We start from the raw sequence: 17,271 nt of genomic DNA, 5'->3' as shown, positions 1-17,271 counted from the left end.
TTGCGCAAATTTTTGAATTAAAAAAGGGAGGTTGATTCAACGTGTTATAAACACATTAACCAAAACGGAAGTACTTTCGGTTCCCAGCATTTGCTTCCAAGAAAACACTTTCCTTGCATCTTCAAGTGCCCAAAGTGCTTTTTTTTTTTTTTTAAGGAAAAGAATTACTGAGAATTACTGATACGAAGAAATACTCATTTCTGAAAGCCGGGGCGATCTCTCTGTGTCTCTGTCTCCTCTCCAATCTTCTTTCAAACACGAACAATTACACCGCCAGGTACGGATCAAAGATCGTTTTTATGGCGCTCGGCGCGGGTGGGTCAGCCCTCGTCCCAGCGGCCACTTTGGCTCCCCGCTCCGCGCACCCCTAACTGGCCTGGGGTCCGATCCTCCGGGCTGGCAGATCTGGAGGAAGCCCTGGGGGCGGATTGGCGCAGCACACCTGAGGAGGGGACCGGAGAGGGCGGGGAGGGGGCGGAAGGGGCCCCGACGGCCGCAACCCTCCGCGGGAGGGGGACGGGCTCCTCCCGCCGTCCCCAGGCGGTGACTCACGGCGCGCCGTGCGCGCGCGGAGGTGAGCCGCCCCCGGGAAGGGACCGAGGGGCGGAGCCGCCAGGTCCGACAGGTTTGCGCCCCGCCTCGTAGTGCGCCCAGAGCGCGCCGTCCCTCGGCGGATTCGCATCTCCTGCGGTTCTCGAGGTACCTGTCCCCCTCCGACGCCGGCCCGCGCGCCCGAGCCCCGCTCCCCGCAGCCGGCCAGCGGCTCCCCGCGCCCCCTTCCCTTCCCGCCGCTTCTCGGAGCCTCGCCCGACCCGCGCCCTTCTTTCTCGGCGCGCGCGCAGCATGGCGCCCCCCCGCGCCCTGGCGATCGGGCTTTTGCTGGCGGTGGCGACGACGGCGGTGGCCGCGGCCGGGAAAGGTGAGGCGCGCGCTAGGGGCACTGTGGGGAGATGGGGCCGGGCCGGGCCGGGATCGCCGGCCTTCGGTGCCCGAGATCGGGATCATGGGGTGAGGACTGAGCGGCCGCGCTCTCCCGCCTGGGACCGGACGGCGCGGGCGGCGACGCGCCGGACCCTTTTCAGCGAGGCGGCGGCGGGAAGGTGCCCGTCCGCGCGGGCTGCGGAGCGCCACCTTCTCCCGCACCTCTTTGCGAGGAAGTGGCGGCGATGGGGGCGGAGGGGAAGTGGGAAGCTCTGTAGGTACGGGGGATTGCGCGGCGGCTGCGGAGCCCACACCTCCCGTCCGGCGCGCGGGGACCGCGAGCCGCGGCCTGGCCCTCGGGGCCTGCCCCTCCCGCAGCACCTGCGACAGGCCCGGATGTGGGCCTCGGGCGGGGACAGGTGGCGGAGGAGGCCGCTATGCACCTGTGCGCCGGGGCGCGTGAGGCGGCCTCTAGGACTTTACTACCAAGGGGTGTGTCTTGACTTTTCCAAGAAACATGAGTAATGCCGAGTTTATGGTAGGGAACAGAAACAAAGGTGACTGTAGAGAGTAAACAATCACGTCCTGTAGTCGCATCTGCATTTATCTCCCTCCACGCCATCCAGACTTTTTTCTTTTAATGTTGAAAGAATAAAGTCTGAAGTGGAAGGGCACACTATTACCCAAGTGTTGACCCTGTAACTTCATTCTCGTTTTTACTAGTCTGGGGTAACAGCTTGGCTGTGATCTGTGTGTGTGTCCGTGTGTGTCAGTTTTAGGGCTTGAACTCAGGGCCTTGACGCCGTTGCTGAGCTTTTTTGTTTTTGCCCAGTCAAGGCTAACCCTCTACCACTGACACACAACTCCACTTCCGTCTTTTTTTGGTAGTTAATTGGAGATAAGAGCCTCACAGACTTTCCTGCTCATGCTGGTTTTGAACCAAGATCTTCAGATCTCAGCCTCCTGAGTAGCTAGGATTATAGGTGAGAGCCACAGGTGCCAGACTGGCTGTGATCTTATGAAGTGTTTATAAGAGTTTTATAAGTGGAAAGAAATGATGGAAGTTCTCTGGAAAGGATTTTTTAACCTCGCTAAGTTGGTGGGCCAACCACATTCATTACACTTTCAAAGTAATGCAGTTTAATCTACTCATGTTTTTCTACCTTTAGTCTGGTGCTACATACTTAAATTGCTACTTAGAGCTGAGAATGTAGCTCAGTGATACAGTACTTGCCTAGCAGTCAAGGGTCCCTGGGCTTCATTCTCAACATGAGAGGAAAACTTTTTAAAAAAGGCAGGAGGTGGTGGTGGTGGTGGCTAGTTCCTGAAACCTCAGACTAGGGAAGTGGAGGGGGAAGGATACTGAATTCGAAACCAGCCTGCACACACAGTGACCTCTGTCTCACCAAACAACCAAAACCTAGCAGCAAGTGTAGCTCATTGGTAAAGTGTGTTCCAGCTTGGGTGAGGCTCAGGAGTTTGATCCCCACAATGACCTAGATAAGTAAATAAAACCAAAACAAAAGAAATGGGAATGTGTGCAAATTAGACCATGTGAATATAATACATATAAACAATTTAATATGAAGCACTTAAATTATAGCTAAAAAATCCTTTCAGGATGACTTAGAGGCATTACTGTCAGGACATAACTTGCAGGAAAATCAGAGTTGATCGTTGTAACTACACTTTAAAGTGGATATAAAAATTGCTTTTCTAGAGTGTGTCTGTGAAAAATACAAGCTGACTACAAACTGCTTTACGAATGAAAATGATGAATGCCAGTGTACTTCTTTTGGTACACAGAATGCAGTGGTTTGCTCCAAATGTGAGTAAGAGATATCTTGCCTTTTTTCATCTTTATTTTGGTTTAACTTTTAAAAGGGATGTGGCTTGAGTTGGTATGTTCCATGTTATTTTGTGAAAATTATCTTCCAGGTCTGATGTTGATGGTTCATGACTGTCATCCTAGCTCCTCAAGAGCCTGAGATCTGAGGATCATGATTCAGTTGTGGAATAGCTAGCTTTGACCAAAAAAGCTCAGGGACAGTGCCCAGGCCTTGAGTTCAAGGCTCCAGAACCAACATCATCTTCTTCCCACCCTCCAAAAAAATACACACACACACACATCCCATTTGCAGCTTCTTCAAGTAATGAGAAGTATGAAATCTTTGCGATTTGGGGTTAAAGACTTCTTCAAACAAGGGGGTCAATCTGATTTAAATACTGCATATGTGTGTATAAAATACCACACTGAAACCCCTTTAATGTAGCTGATTAGCATATCCTAAAAAAAATGAAGACAAAAATATAAAACAGGTCCTGACTGGGATTGGGGGTACTACTGGGTGGGGAAAGGGTGAAGGAGAATGAAGATGGTCAAAATACTTTATGTACCTGTGCAAAAATGGAACAGTGAAGCTGTTTGAGATTGGTTTGGTGGAAGAGGGAGTGTGACTGGGAGTGAATCTGGTCCAAACATGGGTATATCAATAGGAAATCCCCTGGTATAACTAATCCAAACCAAACACACACAAATAAACAAAAGATTCCTTTTCTTTTGAGTATGCTGAGACGTTATTTTTCAGTTTAATGGTATGCTTTCTTTTCAGTGGCTTCCAAATGTTTGGTGATGAAGGCAGAAATGAGTCATTCCAAGAGTGGGAGAAGACTGAAACCTGATGGGGCATTTCAGAATAATGACGGGCTCTATGACCCTGACTGTGATGAGAAGGGTCTCTTTAAAGCCAAGCAGTGTAATGGCACCTCCACATGCTGGTGTGTGAATACTGCTGGAGTCCGGAGAACCGACAAGGATACGGAAATAACTTGTTCTGAACGCGTGAGGACCTAGTGAGTGAGGCTGCCAGTGTTACTTGTTTTATGCTTTCCATATTCATTTAATTAAGTTTATTTTTGGATTTGCAATATTTTTGGATTGTAATATCCAAGAATAAATTTAATTGGAATTTAGAATTTAATTAGAATTTGATTAGAATTTAGAATTCAAAAGGTAGGAAAGGGTACAAGATAGAGTATCTGTCCCGTCACAGCTACTAGTACACCTTCATAGACCTGATTGTTATCAGTTTTATTTTATCGTCTTCAAGATGCAAACCTTATTTATGTTTGTTTGTTTTTTTACAAAAGTGGTAGTATATTAGGAATAATTTTCCTCTTACATTTTATGGAACATTGTTAAGTATTTTAAAGCTAAATTAATATAAAATGTAGATGAATAATTTAAACTTAGTATTTTAGGCTTACAAGTGAGATATGCCATCTGGGAATTTTCATTCAGTAGAAGAAAGATCTGTAGTTCTTTTGAGTGTTTTTTTTTAAGGCCTTTTTTTTTAAGTTCCATCAAAAAATTATGTATATGATTATCTTAGGATTATTTAATGAAAGGAATAGAAACCACTCAAGCTTTGCTTAAGCAAAATAGGCTTTATTGGAAGGAACTAGAACCTGGCCAAGGGTTGCTTCCAAAGTGAAAACTTTTGGGACCACAGTAGTTTTCTGTTTCACTTGGGTCTTTTTTTTCTTTTCTTTGAACATAGCCCAAGATGGCCAGCTTTGCCCTGACTTTATGTGAGTTTATATATTGTAGCCAGAGACTAAAGGTCAGTATTAGAAAAGATGTTCCCGGAAGTGGCACTGTAGCTTAAGTGGTAGAGTGCTAGCCTTGAGCTGAAGAGTTGAGGGACAACGCTGAGGCCCAGAGTTCAAGCCCCACAACTGGCAAAAAAAAAAAAAAAAAAGATGTTCCCTTTGTTTGGGTTTTCTTTGAAGGATTCATGAGGCCAAGGGAGTATTTACAACAATCTTTATTTATTAGCCTATTTGGAAAACCGTGTAAAAGTCCGAATTATAGACAGTTGTCACTTTTTACTTTACAGCTGGATCATCATTGAACTAAAACACAAAGAAAGAGAAAAACCTTACAATACTCAAAGTTTGCAGAAGTAAGTACAATTATATACATACTATTTGCAAAATTGATGCTTAAACTTTTACGTCTTATATTATTGGAGCAACAAAGGCTCCATGCCTTTCCTTATTTTGTCATATACTTTTGGAATAGAATTGCAATAATAGCATGGTGACTGCTATAACTCCTTTGCTTAGATTAACCAGTTAACATTTTCCCACATTTTTGTGTGTTTGTGTATATTCATGTGAGTAAATATTTTTTCCCAGAACCACTTGAAAGCAACTTGTAGATATTATGTTCATTTTCCCCTAAGTATTTTTACACTTCATTGTATCATTTTTCTTTTTTTGATATTTTTTTTTTGAGCCCTAAGCTGACCTCAAACTTGATATCCTTCTGCCTCAGTATACCAAATGCTGGTATTACGTGAATACCACTGTGCCCAGTTTTAGTGTATCTTTTGAAAGAATAAAAGACATTGTCAGATTCAGGAAATTTAGTATAAAAGATGATAAAATTGAGGAATTTTAACATAATCCCATATTGTGGCATTTTTCTATTGTCGTCTTTCTCTTTTGCTGGTATTGGGACTTTAGCTCAGGGCCTTGAGCTCTCCTTTAATATTCTTTTCTTTTTCATTTCTTTTGCCAGTCCTGCGCCTTGAACTCAGGCCGGGCACTGCCCATAAGCTTCTTTTTGCTCAAGGTTAGCACTCTACCACTTGAGCCACAGACCCACTTCTGGCCTTTTCTGTTTATGTGGTATTAAGGAATCGAACCGAGGCCTTCATGCATGCTAGGCAAGCACACTACTACTAAGCCACATTTCCAGCTAACCTTTAGTTTTCTTTAGTATGGCTGGCACCACTTGAGCCACACCTACCCCTGCATTTTGAAGATGGAGTCCTATAAACTTTTCTACCCAGGCTGGCTTCCAATCGCTGTAACCTATGACTCAGCCTCCTGAGTATCAAGGATTGTAAGAGTGAGCCATGGTGCACCTGACTTCATTCTTGTCCTTTGTATCAGATTTTTTTTTCCCACTGATCCAGACCCAAACCAAGATCCTGTATCATTTGGTTGTATGACTTTTTTTTTTTTCTTCAGTTCTTAGTATGGAAAAGTTTCTTGGCCTTTCATTTTCTTTTGTGTCATTGGTATTTTTAAATAGTATGGGCAAATTAATGTCCCTCAAACTTGGATGTCTGGTGTTCCCTCTTTAAACTTTATTTTTTGGTGTGGCCCTTGGGCTTGAACTCAAGGCCTCAGGGCTGGCTGTCCCTGAGCTTGTTTGTTCAAGGCTAGTGCTCTACCACTAGAGCCACAGCTCCACTTTTGGCCTTTTGGCAGCTGGAGATGAGTCTCATTGATATTCCTGCCAGGGTTAGCTTCATATCCTGATCCTTAGATGTCAGCTTCCTGAGTAGCTAGCATTACACACATGAGCCATTGGTGCCTAGCTCTCCTAAACTACTTTAAGTTATTTTGTGTCCTTTCTAGTACTTACCTGAGGAGGTCTATGATGTCATTTTGTCCCTTTCCTAATAATGCTAACTGGCCAAGGTGGTGTCTACCAGCTTTTTCCACTGTAAAATTAACATTTCCCTTTTGTAATAGATAATTTCTGGGCAGATATTGGGTACTGTGTAGGTGTGTTTCTAATCAAACTGGCACTCCACACTTTGAATATCAATGGATAATGCTAGCTGACCAATTATTTATTATCAGAATTGCAAAATGGCATAAAAAATTTCATCACTTCGGGGGGGGGGGCGGGACTGGGTGGGGGGGGGGGAGGCTGGTAAGGGATGTGAAGGGTAAACAAAGGAGGAGGCTGCAATGAACAATCCAAAAAAAAAATTTCATCACTTCAGTTAATGCTAAAGCTTGAACTATCTGCTTAAAGACTAGTTTCCTACTGTTGTGTGGTGCAGATTTTCTTTTTAAATGTAGACCTTTAACTTACAGAGCACTTCAGGAGGCAATCACAACTCGTTACCAACTGGATCCAAAATTTATTGCAAATATTCTGGTATGATTTTTTTTTTGTAAATTGGTTTTAGCTGAAAGTTGGTAGAACACTGTGCTTTGGTTATAGAAGACAGTGATTTTAGTAGCATTACATGGCATTTAAGTAACACTGTAAGTCTTGGGTGTTTGATATGAAATCCTTATTGCTTTCTTTTCAGAAATTCCAGTTTTGCCTTTAAAGAAAACACATCTCTTAATATACCTCAAACATTATTTGAGATGTGGCTCTTGTTTTCATTTCTTTTCTTTTTTTTTTGTCAGTTGTGGGGCTTGAACTCTGGTCTTGGGTGCTAACCCTGGGCTCTGCAGCTCAAGACAAGTGCTCTACCGCTTTAGCTACAGCACCACTTCTGGTTTTCTAGTGGTTAATTGGAGATAAAAGTTTCACAGGCTTTTCTGCCCAGGCTGGCTTTGAACCGTGATCCTCAGATCTCAGCCTCCTGAGTAGCTAGCATTACAGGTGTGAGCCACCAGCTCCCGGCTTCTTGTTTTCATTTTTTGTGGTTCAAAGAACTAGTCCTTACCCACATAGCCTTCCTTAACTCTTTCAACTCTGGTTTACTTACTTGACAGTAACAATTTGAACTCAGGGCCTTCCATGTATTTGCTCAGCTTGCTTGTGCTTTTATCACTTAAGCCATTCCTCCAGCAAGGCTTTTTTGCTGGTTATTTTGGAGACAGTCTTTGTTTAGGCTTGCTTCAAACCACAGTCCTCAGCTTTTAGTCTCCTTAGTAGCTACCATTATAAGCATGAGCTACCTGTATTTGGCAGCTGCTGCTGCCTTTTTTTTTTTTTTAAATATAAGTTGTAATTGTTTGCATTGCTGTCTTATTTCTTGAATAGATTTAAAGATTTCCTAAAGATTTTTCAATTACTAATGAAACATTTAATTATTTGCAAATGGAATAATGTATATTACAGAAATGTATTACAGTGACTGTATATTACAGAAATTCAAATACTGAATCTGCTGAGTTTTTTTCTTGTAATTTTTATTAGACTAATACTAATTTGTATTTTCAATCTTTCCTTCAGTATGAGAATAATGTTATTACTATTGACCTGGTGCAAAATTCTTCTCAGAAAACTCAGAATGATGTGGACATTGCTGATGTGGCTTATTATTTTGAAAAAGATGTAAGTGTAAACTTATTTGTGTGTTCAGACGTGTAATGTTGACTAGCATGCCTCAGTGGTTACTAGGTCTTTTTTCCCCTTTTTTTCTCCACTTAGATATATCAACCATCTCTCTAAGTGATTCTTATGCTGCAATTGTTTGTTTTGTTATTCCCATACAGCTTTCTTATTTGTATATTATGTCTTTAATCGGCTGTTCTGCTCAGAATATCATTTTTATGGCTTAATTTTTGTAACTTGGGGATTGAACCTGGGTCTGTATACACATTTCCAGCTTTTTGGTCATTAGAGATAACACTCACCGATTTGTTGACTTAAGTCTCAGTGGATCAGATTTTTTTGTCATTGAAATCATAAAACTAAAGATTCATGGTGGTAATTTTTCCTGCATACAATTGACATGTAATGATAGGTGAACTACTTTTTCTTTTGATCCAAGACCAGGACTCACACTTTGTCATCTGACACCTTCACTCATTGGCCCATGCTCTACCAGCTTAGCCATTCCTCCAGTCTCCCGTCTTGGTTTTATTAAATGCTTCTAATGGTTTCCTTTATAGGTTAAAGGTGAATCCTTATTCCTTTCTTCTAAAATGGACATGACAGTGAATGGGGAGAGACTAGAACTGGATCCTGGGCAAACTCTCATTTACTACATGGATGAAAAAGCTCCTGAGTTTTCAATGCAGGGCCTAACAGCTGGCATCATTGCTGTCATTGTGGTTGTGGTTATAGCAATTATTGCTGGAATTGTTGTGCTGGTGAGTATGGAATAAGCAAATTTTCATCTACAGCATATATTCTTAAAATTTAATACTAAGAAAGCAGTATCCATTTTCCAAAACTTATTAATGATATAGATCTTCCTTTTTTTAAACTATGGTGAATGTTGCATTTCATTTCTGATCCCTTTTTACAAAATAGTCATTATTCAGTCAAAAGGATACTTACATCACAGAAAGCTTGCTCTGAGCCCTTGTAGGACAGTTATATCGTCTGCAGTCAACAAATACCCTTCAGTTCTCCGTCTGCTAGGATCAGAGCAAAATACCTGAACTAAAGTATTCAATGATATGGAACAACAGAACACAGGCTCACTTTAGCTTGGCTTTGTCACTCAAGGCTGGAACTCTGCCACTTTAACCACATTCCCACTTTATAGTCTAGTCTCAAAAGAAAAAGGTTTGAGAGTATATGTGAACTTAACTTAGATTTTTCAGTTCAGGGAATTAACCTATTTAGCTCTCTCCATGTGAAGATACAAAATTGTATTTGTATTTCATTCCACTAGGATTGCCCATATTACTCACTATGCATGTTTGGCATATCCTGGGCATAGTGATGTGAAAAGTACTGGGTAGTACATCCGTGTTCAAATGTAAATTCCAACAGATAATTGTGTAAAATTTAAATATGTACACACACACACAGGTCTTTCATGTTTTCTAATTGTAAGGCTGTATTAGTCACTGCCAGGCAGACAAACCCATGAGACTTTTATCTCCAGTGAATGAGTAAAAAGCCAGAAGTAGAGATGTTGCACAAGTGGTAGAGTATGAGCCTTAAGCAGAGAAAGCTAAGCAAGAGTGTGAGGCCCTGAGTTCAAGCCCCAGTAATGGTACACACATGTGTGTACATGCATATACACACACATACATACACATAGGATGTCAACTGTGTCTCAAATGGTAGAATACCTGTCTAGTGAGATTGGTATCCTGAGGTTAATCTCTAGTACCTCCCTCTGCTCCAAAGAAATAAATGTTTACGGATAGATTTTTAAAAATTACTCAGATTGTGGTTGCTGGTGACTCATGCTTGTAATCCTAGCTACTCAGGAGGCCGAGATTTGAGAATCGCGGTTCAAAGCCAGCCTGGGCAGGAAAGGCTGTGAGACTCTTATCTCCAATTAACCACCAGAAAACCAGAAGTGGCGCTGTGGCTCAAGTAGTAGAGTGCTAGCCTTGGGCTAAAGAGCTGAGGGACAAGAGCAGAGTTCAAGCCCAATAACCACTACCACCAACAACAAAATTCAGATTGGAATTATGTACATTTTTCTAAAAGGTTATATGTCAGTTTTGACCAAATTATTTTTTGTTGGAATAGCAGTTCTAAAATAGTAACCATTTTTCTTTCAGGTTATTTCTAGGAAGAAAAGAACAACAAAATATGAGAAGGCTGAGGTAAATAGATTACTTGTATTGAATCTTTTATTCCTAGTTTATTTCATTATACTTGTACTACTGATGGAGTTCCTTTTCACTAAAGTTACTTTGCCCTGTAGTCCTTGGGAGTCTTAGGGACAGGCTTAGAATGAGCTCTTACTTAGAATGAGCTCTTACCTAGTTTGAGTTAGACCCTATGCTTTATGCTTTATAGAAGAGTGGAATGGAAAGCCCATTAAAATGTGAATATCTAGATGGGTTTTTTAGAATACACTCAGTGGAACCATATTAGGGAAACTCCATGTGATTCAGAACCCGTCTTGTCATTATACCAATGGAGAATAATTCTATAAGGTAAATTTAATATGTCATAAGTAAGTATGTTATATATTAGCTAATCACACAAACTTGTGTGAAAACAGATTCTTACATGTTTTGGGTTAGATACTTGGAATTAGATATGAACACATTTTTTGTCTGAATTCTGGCCATGACTTTTTATATACTCACCAATTCTGATATATCTTTGTATTCATTTGTAATTATACATGTGCTGCTTGCTAATATTATTAAAAACAAAAAAGTAAAAAAAAAATTGAAAAAAATCTAATATAGCCAGAAAGTTCTAATACTGTCTTCCTGTTCCATAATAAACCATTGCTGGCTTATCTTGTGTGGTGACCACACTTCTACTCTTGAACTGAATTGATAGGCAGAATGATGTAGTATTACCATTTGAGAACAATAAAGACTTGGTTCTGACCACTTATTAGCTAGACAAGTTATGTTTTCTCATCAGCAAAATGGAGATAAGAGTATAGACTACTTAAAAGTAACTTACATAAATATATGCTTGTCACATAGTGAGAAGTTCGCCAGTAATAGTAGTCATTTGTCATTGTTCTCAGTTTTGCCTGTAACTTATTTTATGACTTGGAGAATGTCACTTAATTCTGAACTTTATTTCCTTATCTATGAATGAAAGATTGATAATAGAAAATGAACTATTTGTTGGGACAGTGGCTTGTGCCTATAATCCCAGTTCACAGATCAGAAAGATTATAGTTCAAAGTCAGTTTAGGACAAAAAATTAATGAGACTATTTATCTCAACAAAAAGTTCTGTGTGGTGGTACATGCTGTCTCGACTATGAGGGAGACCTTAGAAAGACCAAAGTCAGAAGGCTGATCCCAGCCAAAACTATACATCCTATTTGGAAAATAAAGTAAAAAAGGACTGGAGGTATGACTCTACCACCAAAACAAATTCTTCCTAGCTATAACAATAGCATGCATCCCCGCTTACTAACCATGTAGTTTTCTAATTCCTTTCCCAGTCACTGTGGCTATCTTGTTCCAAATAGAGGCTTAGGTGCTATAATTAGTGTGTGTCTTGTTGTAAAACAGATTTTATTATTTATTTATATTATTAAGTAATTGTACAAAACAGTTACAGTCCCATAAGTCAGGTTATGCGTACAATGTTTCTTGGTGAGTATCACCCTCAAGTTGCATAGTTCATTTTTTACATTGTGTGTATCAAATATAATAATGGCTGTATTTGCTCAACCTTCCTCCCTCCATTTCTGTGCCTTTCTTTTGCTTACTTCTCCAAAACGTATTTCCACTTGCTGATATTCATTTGATAACCACTAAGATTTATTTAAATAAATCTTGCAAAAGAGAGTCATCTTGCTTTGGTTCCTTGTTTTATAAAATCTTATTTCAGAAGGTGGAAAATTTAAAATTTATTTAAAATTATTTAAAATTTCTACTGTTCTCTCCCCCCCCCCCCCCTTTCAGATAAAGGAGATGGGTGAGATGCACAGAGAACTGAATGCATAACTACTCCAATGTGCAGATTAACTAACTAGAAGAAGGAGAATTAGCAAGTGGTACGCCATTACAGATGTGTGAACATGGGACAAAAAGGTTTTTGAGGATTACTATTTTGTTAGTTAACACCATTTGTTTGTAATATGAAACCTGTACTCAAACTATAAGCAGCTTGAAATTGGCATTACCAGTCTTCAGATTTCACAAGTGTCTTACAAATACAGATCTAATATAAAACCCACAACTTTGGACCGCATAGTTAGATCATTTATAATTTTTGAAGAGTGCATTAAGTAGGCTTCTACACTAGTTTGTTTGAATGACCAGTGTCTCATTCATCTAATTGAAAGCTGCCTTTCTGTTTATTTTGAATCTTGTATATAAAGTTTTTTTAATGAAATAAAACATTTAAAAACTAACCTTGTTTGAATGAAGTTTCCTAGTACACACATAGATTAATAGGTTAAAAAAATGCTTTGAGCTGGGCAGTGGTAGCTCATCCTGTAATTCTAGCTTCTCAGGAGGGTATGATTTAAGGATCATGGTTTGAAGCCAGCCTGGCTGGAAAGTCCATAAGATTCATCTCCGATTAACCAAAAAGTGAAAAGTGGAGGTGTGGCTAAAATGGTAATGTGTCAGCCTTGGAGTGACAAAGCCAAGCTAGAGAGTGAGACCCCAAATTTAAGCCCCAATACCAGCACAAAAAATGTTTTGAGCTGACAGTGACTCAAGTGGTAGAGCAGTTGCCTAACAATGGATATGGACCTGTGTTCAAACTCTAGTGAGGCTACCAGGGGTATCTCAGTGTAAGATTGTGCTTAGCATGCAAGACACCCTAGGTTCAGTCCCTGGCACCAAGAAATTAAAATTTTTTTGAAGTCAGTTTTACATGAGTACTTATAAGGTATATAAGACATACAAAACTTTTCTACATAAAAGTTGAATATTATGAATTAACCTAAGATTCTGTTTTAGATAAAAATTGGTATTTTGGCACATATCTTTGAGGTGGAATTGATGGCATATGTTGTGAACTACGAATTTGATGAACACAACATCATTATCTTACATATAAGCAATTATGGTACAAATGTCTTTTTCCTTTCAGTAAAGTAGCAAAGTTCTATGAAGTTAAAAGTATCTGGAAGTATTTTGATCTTTTTCTTTTGGTACTAGGGATCAAACACAGGGCCTTACACATGCTAAGCAAACTATTAAGAATTGAGTACATTCCCAGCCTGCTCTTAATAGTAACTCCCTGAAAAAATCCCACTATTAGGCAGAATTCCAAGGTAGCCCCAAGAGTAGTCAAGGATACGTTTTTGCAAGTGGTTGGTGCCAGTCCTGAGGTTTAAACTCAGAAGTTGGGCACTATCCCTGAGCTTTTTTGCTCAAAGCTAGTTTTATTTTTTGCCAGCCCTGGGGCTGGCACTGTCCCTGAGTCTCTCTGTGCTCAAGGCTAGCACGCTACCACTTGAGCCACAGCACCAATTCCGGCCTTTTCTGCTTATGTGGTACTGAGGAATCAAACCCAGGGTTTCATGCATGCTAGGCAAGCACTCTACCATTAAGCCACATTCCCAGCCCCTGGGCTTTTTAAATAGTTAATTGGAGATCAGATTCTCATTGACTTTACTGCCCTAGCTGGCTTTGAACCAAGATCCTCAGAGCTCAGCTCAGCTCAGTTAGGATTATAGGCAGGAGCCACCAACACCTCCCAAAAGGTGGTTTCTTGATAGGTAAAAATTACACAAAATACAAATTACAGTGTCCACAAATTTTGGAGCACAGCTACACTCCTTCATTTACATATGTGTGGTTGTTTGGCCATACCACACCAGAGTTGAGTAGGTTTTTTTTTTTTTTTTTTTTGTCAGTTGTGGGGATTGAACTCTGGGCCTGGGCACTGTCCCTCAGCTCTTCAGCTCAAGGCTACCACTCTACCATTTGAGCCACAGCGCCACTTCCAGTTTTCTGGTGGTTTATTGGAGATAAGAGTCTCACGCAGATCTTCATTAGCCATACAATGGACAAGGGTCTCATATCTAAAATATACTTAGAACTCAAAAAATTAAATCCCCCCCCCCCTTTGGGGCTGGGAAGGTGGCTCAGTGGTAAAGCACTTGCCTTGCATGCCGGAGGCCCTGGGTTCGATTCCTCAGCACCACATAAGCAAAAAGAAAAAAAAAGCCAGAAGTTACGCTGTAGCCTTGAGCTGAAGAGCTGAGGGACAGCACCCAGGCCCAGAGTTCAGGCCCCATGACCGGACCAAAAAAAAAAAATATGAAAAAAAGAGCCGGGCGCTGGTGGCTCACGCCTGTAATCCTAGCTACTCAGGAGGCTGAGATCTGAGGATCGTGGTTCAAAGCCAGCCAGGGCAGGAGAGACCGTGAGACTCCTATCTCCAATAAACCACCAGAAAACCGGAAGTGGCGCTGTAGCTCAAGAGGCAGAGCACTGGCCTTGAGCTGAAGAGCTGAGGGACAGCGCCCAGGCCCAGAGTTCAAGCCTCACGACCGGCAAAAAAAAAAAAAAAAAAAAAAAAAAAAAAATTAAATCCCCCAACAACAAATCTTGAAAGAAACAACCACCTGATTAATTAGTGGGCTTAAAGAGAGACTTCTCTGAAGAGGAAATAAGCATGGCCAAAGACACATGAAAAAATGCTCAACTTCTCTAGCCATAAAAGAAATGCAAATCAAAACAACATTGAGATTCCACCTCACCCCAGTTAGAATGGCTATAATTAAGAAATCTAATAACAACAGATGCTGGAGGGGGTGTGGCCAAGAGGGAACCCTACTGCATTGTTGGTGGGAGTGTATACTTGTTTAACAACTTTGGAAAACAATATGGAGGTTCCTCAAAAGACTCTACCTAGAGCTCCCCTATGACCCAGTAATCCCACTTTTAGGCATTTACCCAAATGACTACCAGCCCAACTATGTTTATTGCAGCATTATTCACCATAGCTAAGATATGGAATCAACCCAGATGCCCCTCAGTTGATATATGGATCATATATATATATATATATGCATATATATATGCATATATACATACCACATACACATGCAATGGAATTCTTTGCCTCCATCAGGAAGAATGACACCACTCCATTTGTTAGGAAATGGAAAGACTTGGAAAAAAATTATATTAAGTGAAGTAAGCCAGACCCAAAGAAATATAGGTCCCATGGTTTCCCTTATCTGCAATAATTAGTATATGTCTAGAACAAGCCGAAGAAGTCAGGAGCTATGTAACAGGGCTGGGAAGATGGCTCAGTGGTAGAGCGCTTGCCTTGCATGCATGAGGCCCTGGGTTATATTCCTCAGCACCACATAAGCAGAAAAAGCCGTAAATGTCGCTGTGGCTCAAGTGGTAGAGCGCTAGCCTTGAGCTGAAGAGCTGAGGGACAGCACCCAGGCCCAGAGTTCAGGTCACACAACCAGCCAAGAAAAAAAAAGAAAGCTATGCACATATGACCATATAAGGTGATGCTAAGGGAAATGAATCCCAAGAGAGGGACATGAGATTTTATTTCTTGCTGTTCTTTTTAATGTGTACTATGTGATTTGTTTGTTTGGTCTTCCCCCATGATATAACCCCTGTTGTCACTGTATTTGATTCCGGTGTCTTGCATCTTGTATATACATTTTTCTAATTTGAGAAGGGGAAGGGAAATAACAAAATGCTGAAATAAGGATACAGGATGACCCATTGTGACAAGATGTACAAGACACTTGAAAACAAACTTTACAGCTTTTGTGGGGGGAGGGGAGGGAGGAAAGGGATGGTAGGGGAAAAACAAAGGAGGGGGTAACAATGCTCGATAGGAAATGGACTCATTACCTTGCTCATGTAATTGTAACCTCTCTGTACAATATTTTACAATAAAAATATATTAATAAAAAGAGAGATGGGGAAAAAAAGAATCCCATGGACTTTGCTGCCGGGCTGGCTTTGAACCATGATCCTCAGATCTCAGCCTCCTGAGTTGTTAGGATTACAGGCGTGAGCCACCAGCATCCAGTAAGTTGAGTAGTTTTATACTCTCTCTCTCTCTCTCTCTCATATACATATATGTATACATATATAATTTTTATTTTTATTTTTTTGCTGGTCCCAGGGCTTGAACTCAGAGCTTGGGCACTGTCCCCAAGTCTCTGTGCTCAAGTTTAGTGCTCTACCACTTGAGCCACAAGGCCACTTCTGGCTTTTTCTGAGTCATTTATTGGAGATAAGAGTCTTAGGGACTTTCCTGCCCTGGAAGGCTTCGAACTACAATCCTCAGATCTCAACCTCCTCAGTAGCAAGGATTACAGGTATGAGCCACTGGCACCCAGTTGTACACAACTTTCAATATCCCTGGTCCTTCCATGGGAAGTTTGCCTGTCCCTGGTCTAGAGCACTGGGCAAGCTTTCACAAGGAATTATCGCAGCAGAACCAAACACTTAATAGAAGTGCTTCAGTAGGTATCTGGGGCAAGGGAGAGACAGGTGCCCTAGGGAAGGTGCTGTTGTCAGATGCTGGAAAAGGCACACATACTGCAAGAGCCAGAAGATGGGCAGCTCTGGACATGAGAACTAGACACAACCTTTTCCTTTCGCAGTGCCTCTCCAGTGCCCTCTGCTGACAGCATGAGATCCACTTTTTCCTAGCAGGTGACATGTTATTTTAACCATTGCCCTTCTTTGTCCTATCTTCTCTCTTTTTGGGGGGGCGGAGGTGGGGGGTCTGTCATGGGGCTTGAACTTTGAGCTTGGCTGCTGTCCCTCAGCTCTTCAGCTCAAGGCTAGCACTCTACTACTTCCAGTTTTCTAGTGGTTTATTGGAGATAAGAGTTTCATGGACTTTCCTGTCCTGGCTGGCTTAGAACTGTGATCCTCAGATCTCAGCCTCTTCAGTAGCTAGGATTACAGGCATTAGCCACCGGTGCCCAGCCTTCTCATTTTTTTTTTTTTTGTCAGCCGGCTGTGGGGCTTGAACTCTGGGCCTGGGCACTGTCCCTCAGCTCTTCAGCTCAAGGCGAACGCTCTACCACTTGAGCTACAGCGCCACTTCCGGTTTTCTGGTGGTTTATTGGAGATAGGAGTCTCAAGGTCTCTCCTGCCTGGGCTGGCTTTGAACCGTGATCCTCAGATCTCAGCCTCCTGAGTAGCTAGGATTACAGGCATGAGCCACCAGTGCCCGGCTTTTTTTTTTTTTTTTTGTGATAGTACTAGTGTTAGGTTTTTAAAAAGAGGT

The 17,271-nt window shown here is 41.5% G+C and overlaps 1 protein-coding gene across 1 annotated transcript; it reads left to right on the top strand.

Moving 5' to 3' along the window:
• Nucleotides 1-660: 660 nt before the first annotated feature.
• On the top strand, nucleotides 661-12,442 carry Epcam (epithelial cell adhesion molecule). The gene is made up of 9 exons (XM_042675540.1): nucleotides 661-919; nucleotides 2,642-2,749; nucleotides 3,534-3,774; nucleotides 4,821-4,886; nucleotides 6,823-6,886; nucleotides 7,922-8,023; nucleotides 8,584-8,784; nucleotides 10,162-10,206; nucleotides 11,991-12,442. Exons 1-9 carry the CDS (start codon nucleotides 844-846, stop codon nucleotides 12,030-12,032), a joined length of 945 nt encoding a protein of 314 aa, XP_042531474.1. The 5' UTR covers nucleotides 661-843; the 3' UTR covers nucleotides 12,033-12,442.
• Nucleotides 12,443-17,271: the final 4,829 nt, after the last annotated feature.

The sequence above is a fragment of the Dipodomys spectabilis genome, unplaced genomic scaffold (genome assembly GCF_019054845.1).
Source record: "Dipodomys spectabilis isolate Male_0828 unplaced genomic scaffold, ASM1905484v1 ptg000026l, whole genome shotgun sequence".
NCBI lineage: Eukaryota > Metazoa > Chordata > Mammalia > Rodentia > Heteromyidae > Dipodomys > Dipodomys spectabilis.
Note: the sequence above shows the minus strand (reverse complement) of the source record. Positions and strands in the feature narration are given on the sequence as shown.